Consider the following 7153-nt stretch of genomic DNA (forward strand, 5'->3'; position numbering starts at 1 on the left):
GTATCCCTCTTTAGTTTGCTCAATTGACATGGCCCCAGAGACAAGAATGTCCCAAATGCCCATTGAGGTATTGGGTTGGGCAAAGTGCCTTTGAACTAGTGGGAGTTATCGAGGTCCCTGCTAATTTTGGCTTCATTTGGGAGATCAGGGTGCCCCTTCTAGGGCATGTGGGCGAGGGGAGTCTGGGCCCTGCTTCCTTGAGGCAGGATATCGGAGTATCTTCACCAGCTGTCATCACGTAGGTTCTTCGCCCTCGGGCTGGTTAATCATTGCAGAAAACGGAGTGAAAGGGAGGGGAGAGGAGGGAAGAGGAAGGCTGGACTGAGCTGGGCGAGGCTTCAGGGAGGTTTGTAGTGGGGATCAGCAAGCTAGAACAGGATCTGGGAGCAAGACTGGAGCCAGAGCGAGTGAGTGTCTGGGACGACCCCTCCACCTTCCCTCTCAATCCTCAGGGCGGTCTCGGGGCCTAAGGAGTTGTTGTTGTTGTTGCTGTTGGTGGTGGTGGTGGTGTGGTGTTCCTTCCTTAGGAGCTGGGCAAGTGTCTGGGTTTCCTGAAAGGGTAGCTGGTTCTCTGAACCAAGGAAAGTAGAGGTTGGAGAAGGAGTAGGAGAAAGGGATCTTGGGGGGGGGGGTCAGTGTTGCATCTCTCTTCAGGGCTCCAAGGAGATCTCTCTGTCTTAGCATCTCTTGGGTATAAGGAGTCTTGAAATTAGGGCGGATTTTTAGTGTGATTCCCCCTGGTTTGTGTTTGGGGTGAGGGAGGTTGCTCTGTTATTTGGTTTGGGGGTAGAGGAAGAGTGGGCTGAGCTGGGACCCATTTCCTTCCGGGAACTCAAAAATCTCAGGGAGGTCAAATATTTATGTCTCTGTCCCTTGTCCTAGCCCCCTGTTCTGTATCCTGTATCCTGTATCCTGTATCCTGTATCCTGAAGTGCCTTTCCCAAATAACCCAAGTGACCTGCAGGGAATGACTGGTGATAGCTGCCTGGCTCCTCAGCCCCAGGTGTCCTAGAGAATGAGAACTGGCCGTGGGGCAGCTTGGTGGAAGAGAGCCCTGACCAGGGAGTCAGTAGTCTTGGGTTCTAATCCTGTCTCTGCCATTTACCAGCTGTGTAATTTCAGGCAATCACTTAACTTTTCAACCTCAGTTTCCCCATATGAAAAATGAGGATAACAATGCTTATCCTGCCTACTACCTCCAAGGCACTACTCGCCCTGGACACAACTGAGTCTCTGGCCTCCCGCTCTGGGGTGGGCATAATGTGGGGCCTGCCCTAGGCTCTCCTCCTACCCCCTCTTTTCCCATACTCTTCTCCACCCCACCCCACCTTGTTCTCTCTGTGCCCGCAACCCTGGCATTTTAGTTTTCTGCTGATCTCAGGTAGAAGAGCAGCATCCCCCAGGCAAAGGGCTTTGCTGCTCGTTTCAGCCTGCCTGGGCTCTTCTCCCCTCTCTCCCTCCCTTCCTGCCTGAGGTTTCCTGAACGTCCTTTGTCTGAGGAAGCTGAGGAGGGCAGACAGAAGGAGGGAATGCGGGGAGGAAGGGGGAGTAACAAAACCCTAGGATGATGGGGGAGGAATTCGTCCTGTTTGCCCTTTTCCAGGCAAGTTGGGAACAACGAAGGCCCTTGGCCAATTCATCCCAGGAGGGGTTAGGAGTGGGGGTGGGGTCAGGAGTGGGGGTGGGGTCATCCATCCCCCAGGATGAAGGAACCTACCTATGGAAATAGAGGCAGATAGGTGCTGCAGGAGGTAGGATGCCAGATTTGGAATCAGGAAGAATCAGATTTGAATCTTGCCTTAGACACATAATCTGTATGGGACCCCGGTCAGCAAGTCACTTCACCTCAGCCTCAATTTTCTCAGTTGTAACCTGGGGATAATGAAATAATAGCACCTACCTCCTAGGCTTGTTGGGAGGGTCAAATGAGATAGCATATGTAAAGTACTTTGCAAATCTTGCACCCTATGTAAATACTAGTATTAGTGCTGGTTTTGGAGTCAGACCACTTAGGTGAGAATTCTGCCTCTACAACTAACTAGCTGTGTTATTGTTTATCCTTCGTTCTGAAAGGGGACCATAACATCAGGAAGGTGATGCCATGATTTGCAAGTGAATTGGATTTAAGTGAGGGGGGCTGTGCAAAGTCAGTCTCACTCTCTTCTCTGCGGCCATCTGGGTTCACTGGAGAGATATAGATCAGGACAACTGGAGATGGCCCTGAACTAGCTGTGTGACCTTTGGCAAAGCACTAGACTCTTATGGATCTGCTTTCTTTGGTTTCATTTGCTTCTTCTGTAAAATATGAACTTGGGGAAGTGATCTCTGAAGTCCTTGCCATCTGTGACATTCTTATTCTGTGGTTCTATCCCTTATTCTTCCATAGGGAGCCCTGTTTGATCACCTCTCCTACCATCCCCTTTTTCCTTCCCCATTCCCTTGCTTCCTCTCATCTCCAGTATTGTTATTACCCAAACCAGGGACATCTAAGTGGTTAATTCCTCTTCAGATGCCCAGCCATCTGTAAAAATGATGGGGTTGGACTATATGGGTCCTAGGTCCTAGGTCCTGGGTCCCAAGGTCCTGTGATCTGTGGCTCCTATTCCATAGCTGAATCTATCCTCAATCCTCCCCTGCTCCTCTTGGACCTTTCAGAGTGTAAGGGGAGAGGGGGAGGGGAGAGTAAAGTTAGCAGATTCTGCACCAAATCTCCTCCCTCTAGAATCCTTTGCTATATTGTTATCCCAGCTCTGCCACTAACTTCCTATGTGATATCCAGCATACCACTGATTTCTTAATGGACTCAGTTTCTTCATCTGTAAATCAATAGAGGTTGAACTAGATCATCTCCAAGGCCCCTTTTCTTTCTTTAAAAAAAAAAAAACCAGTATTTTATTTTTTTCCAATTATATAGAAAGACAATTTTTAGCATTTGTTTTAACAAAATTTTGAGTTCAAAATTTTTCTCCCTCCCTCCCTTTCCCTTTTCCTAAAATGGTAAGCAATTTTATATAGGTTATATATGTCCAAGGCCCTTTTCAATTCTAACATCAAGATTCTGTGAATCGATTTCTTGTTATACTGTAGGGATTCCCTTTTGGATGACTTTTATCCTTCTCAATTTAGCATGCCCTTTTCTCACTTCTTCCCTCTGGGAGCCCTCCTCTCCCCCCCACCCCTCAGCATTCCTCACACCCAGATCCAGAGAAACCCAAGGAGTTAATCCCTTTCTAGAAGCTTGGCCAAAATAACCTCCCCTCCACCCCATCCACATGAAGAATGCTGACTCACACAGTCCTCTCCACCTTCTCCTATCCCAGACACAGCTGGGAATGAGCAGCAGACAGGAGCCAGGCCTGGCTACCTGAGCCGCAGGAAGAAGCTTATGGTTTGACTGGACCTAGGTGCCCAGACAAGGGAAAAAGCAGAGTTAAGGGTTGTGGTGTTTGGACGTGACGCCCCTGCCTATAGCTGACCCCTTTTAGATCGGAGCCCACTGTGCCAGGAGTTGGGGCCAGGGAGAGATCCTTAAGAGACAAGGGTGAGGAGGAGGAAGAACACAGCAGAAGACGTCTGAAAGCTACTGCCGTCCTGTATTCAGATCTACCTGGGGGTGGGACTGAGGGAGGTGTGTCTTGGGGAGCCTTGTGGAAGAGTTAGGGGGCCGATCAGCAGCAGCATCTCTGGCTGGTAAGAGTGTGGAGGGGAGGTGGGGGGGCTCCTAAGTTGGGGGTAGAGAAGTGTTCCCCCACAGGGGAAACCAAGGGAGGCATGGGTACCAAAGGATGGGGAGAGGAGAACCTGCCAACCTCAAACTCTCTTATAGGATCAGGGCTCCTGGGCTTGGCACTGTCCAGTTCCAGGCCTCAGAGAGCAATGAGACTTTTTTTTTGAGACTGGGAAGGGTTTGCAGCAATGACCTGTAACCTAGACACAGTACAGTGTTCTAAGGCTTTGCATTGTGGAGGGGGTGTGCCCAGCTGCCTCTGGGAAGGGTCAAGTCAATCAGCCTTGACAGTAGGCAGTGTTTATGAGACCTCCTGACTTTGGGTGTGTCAGGCTGTACCAGTAGAATCTTTATGGCCTGGCCTGAAGCTTAGGGACACGTAGAACACCTCCTGGGGGAGGGTACTCTCTTTCCTGGTCCCCTCCTGGGATTTTCCCATTCTCTTCCCCCCAGGAAGGAATGTAGGCAGAGGCCAGAGGCAAAATGCAAGGAAAGATGGGGACAGACAGGCAGGTAGGTAGGCATGGAGTGGCGTCTTCCTCTTTTCATAGGTCAGCAGAATAGCCTTAAATATAGGCTAGAGAGGAGAGATTTGGAAAGCTCCCTGACTGAAAGACCTCCCAGAGGTCTCCAAGACAGAGCAGGAGAATATTCAGAGCACTCTTGGAATCCACTATTGGACTTGGGCTGGCACTGCCCTCTGGTGGGCACAGAGAGGTGAGTGCAGTGTCCTAGTCCAGTACAGAAAGCTCCAGAGAGATTGACAGAAGCTTTGAAAATCCCTGGACACTGCTGCCATCCTCCCCAGCCCCCTACTCTATTGTCAGGGTGTAAAAGAGCCTCCCCAGTCCTTGCCCCCAAGTTCTGGTATCCCCAATCTCCCAACTTGCCCCTCCCTTTAAAATAACTTTAATATTAATTTAATATCTCAACAAATACCAACAATCAAATACACTGAAGTACCCTCTTCTCCAATGGCACTGGGATACCATCAATGGGTCCTCCCTCTAATGGACCGAGCTCTTAGCCCATCTAGGCCTGTCTAACTTGTATGAATCTTATTCATGACCTCCCCCTATATTTGCCACAGGAGATCTACTCAATATGCTGGAAACCTTCCTCAAACTCTTTTTTATTTTGGAATTTTATCCCTCATTTTTAAAATTTATTTTTGTAAATAATTGTTTCATGAAAAGGGGCAAGGTGAAAGAGTGAACGGAGAAGGAAGGGGGCGCCATTCTCAAATAGTTAATATTTATATATTATTTCATGGGAAATAAGTAAATAAACAAAATGAGCAAAAACTTCCCCAAAATCAAACTCAAAGAAAGCCTTAAACTTCAAACTATTTCCATTAAAAAAAGAATATTCATGTGAACATTAGCAAAGTAACAACCATAGAAATGTATTTTCTCTGTACCCACCTCTGGTCTTTTTCCTTTTTTTAAATGTAGCTTTAATTTTTATTGATACTTTTTTGTCTTTATATCACCTTCACGTGTGAATATATCCTCCTCTCTTTCTCTACCCATTGAACCATCCTTTGTAATAAAGAAAAAGAAAAAGCAATTTATCAAAACTGACCAACTCGTTGAGTGAGTCTGTGACAGCAGCAAATGTGGTGTTCCCTACCCGTAGCCTATCTCTACAAAGGGCCGAAGGCACGTTTGCTTATTTCTTCTTTGGAGCTAAGCTTGGTTTTGATTTCTCGATCTTTAGGTGTCTATAAAATTTGATTTCCCCTCTTCTTAGTCAATGTGTCAAGCCTTATCTCTATCCAAATCCTTATTTTCTTTGCTTTGCTTCACTTCATAAAGTATTTCCTTATTTCTTTGTATTCTTCACATCTGTCATTCTCAAGAGTTTAATAATATCCATTGCATTGATTTACAGAGGCTGGTCAGTGACACAATAGATAGAACTCTGGAGTTAAGAAGATCTGGTCTCAAATCTGACCTTGGACACTTACTTGCTAAGTGATCTTGGGTAACTCATTTAAACTTTATTCAGTCTCAGCCTCCTCAACTGTAAAATGGGGATAATAATAGTTCCTACCTCCCAGAGCTGTTTTAAGGATCAAAGAGATAATACTTCTGTAAAGCTTTTAGCACAGTATTTGACATGAAGTAGTAGATACTTAATAAAAATTTTATTTCCTTTCCTACCTACCTTCCTACCTCAGTTTGCTCAAATTGCTGATTTTCACATATTGTTTTAAGGTTGGTAAAAACACTTTATGTACATTATCTCATTAGCTTCTCTAATTATTGGACATAGATGATAGCTAGCATTTATATAGCCCTTGAAGGTTTTGTATACACATATTATCCCATTTGATTCACACAACAGTCCTGCCAAGAGGCAGGTGCTATTGTCATCCCTATTTTATAGATAAGGAAATTGAGGCTAAGAGTCCTTAAGTGATTTGTCCAGGGTCACCCAGCTAGTATGTTTTTGGGTCAGGATTGGAACTCAGGTTTTCGTGACTTCAGGAACAGTGCTCACCTGCACTGCCCAGCTGCCTAGCAACAACAAAGAGGTTGTTACTAGCTATGTGACCTGGCTCAAGTCACTGAACCTTTCTAAGCCTCAATTTTCTTGTCTGTCAAAAGAGGCTATAGGGGCACCTAGGTGGTGCAATGGATAGAGCACCAGCCATGGCATCAGGATNTCTGTCAAAAGAGGCTATAGGGGCACCTAGGTGGTGCAATGGATAGAGCACCAGCCATGGCGTCAGGATTACCTGAGTTCAAATCCAGCCGCAGACACTTGACACTTACTAGCTGTGTGACCCTGGGCAAGTCACTTAATCCCATTGCTTCACCAAAAAAACCTGAACAAAACAAAAAAAAAAAGAGAAGGTTATACTATATTATCTCTTAGGTCCCTTCCAGATAGAAATCTATTATTCTTTTTTTCTGTTACAAATAAAGTCGCTAAGAATATTTTTATAGGTATAGTTTATAAGATTATAGATTATGAGGTTACTGTATAGATTATTATATATTATAGATTACACAGATTATTATTATATAGATTTGGAGTTAGAAGGAACCTAAGAGGCAGGCCATGGAGTCCAAACCTCTTGTTTTAACTGATGAGGAAACCGAGGCACAGAGAGGTTAAGTGATTTGCTCAGGGTCACCCAACCAGTAAGTGTCCAAGGTGGGATGTGAACACAGGTCTACCAGTCTCCAAGTCCAACGTCCTATCCACAATATCACAACTTCTTTTTTTTCTTTTTTAATAACATTGTTAAGTTATAGTTTTAGTAGTGAGATCCCTGGGCCATAGGATCCTAAACTTAGCGCTAATGTGGTAGAGCTAAGATTCAAATGTAGGTCCTCTAATTCAGTCAGTTAATTAGCATTTATTAAGCACCTACTGTATGTAAGGCACTGTGCTGTGTACTGGGCATCTAAAGAC

At 45.6% G+C, this 7153-nt stretch overlaps 1 protein-coding gene across 1 annotated transcript in view; it reads left to right on the forward strand.

Moving 5' to 3' along the window:
• Window positions 1–5675: 5675 nt before the first annotated feature.
• Window positions 5676–7153, forward strand: part of HAP1 (huntingtin associated protein 1) — a gene marked incomplete at its 5' end in the record, with an annotated part of 24718 nt that continues 23240 nt past the window's right edge. The window contains one exon of the mRNA XM_027870319.1: window positions 5676–5713. Coding sequence (XP_027726120.1) covers window positions 5676–5713 — 38 coding nt within the window. The remainder of the gene's footprint in view (window positions 5714–7153) is intronic.

The sequence above is a fragment of the Vombatus ursinus genome, unplaced genomic scaffold (assembly GCF_900497805.2).
Source record: "Vombatus ursinus unplaced genomic scaffold, bare-nosed wombat genome assembly UNPS02014797.1, whole genome shotgun sequence".
In the NCBI taxonomy this organism is placed as follows: domain Eukaryota; kingdom Metazoa; phylum Chordata; class Mammalia; order Diprotodontia; family Vombatidae; genus Vombatus; species Vombatus ursinus.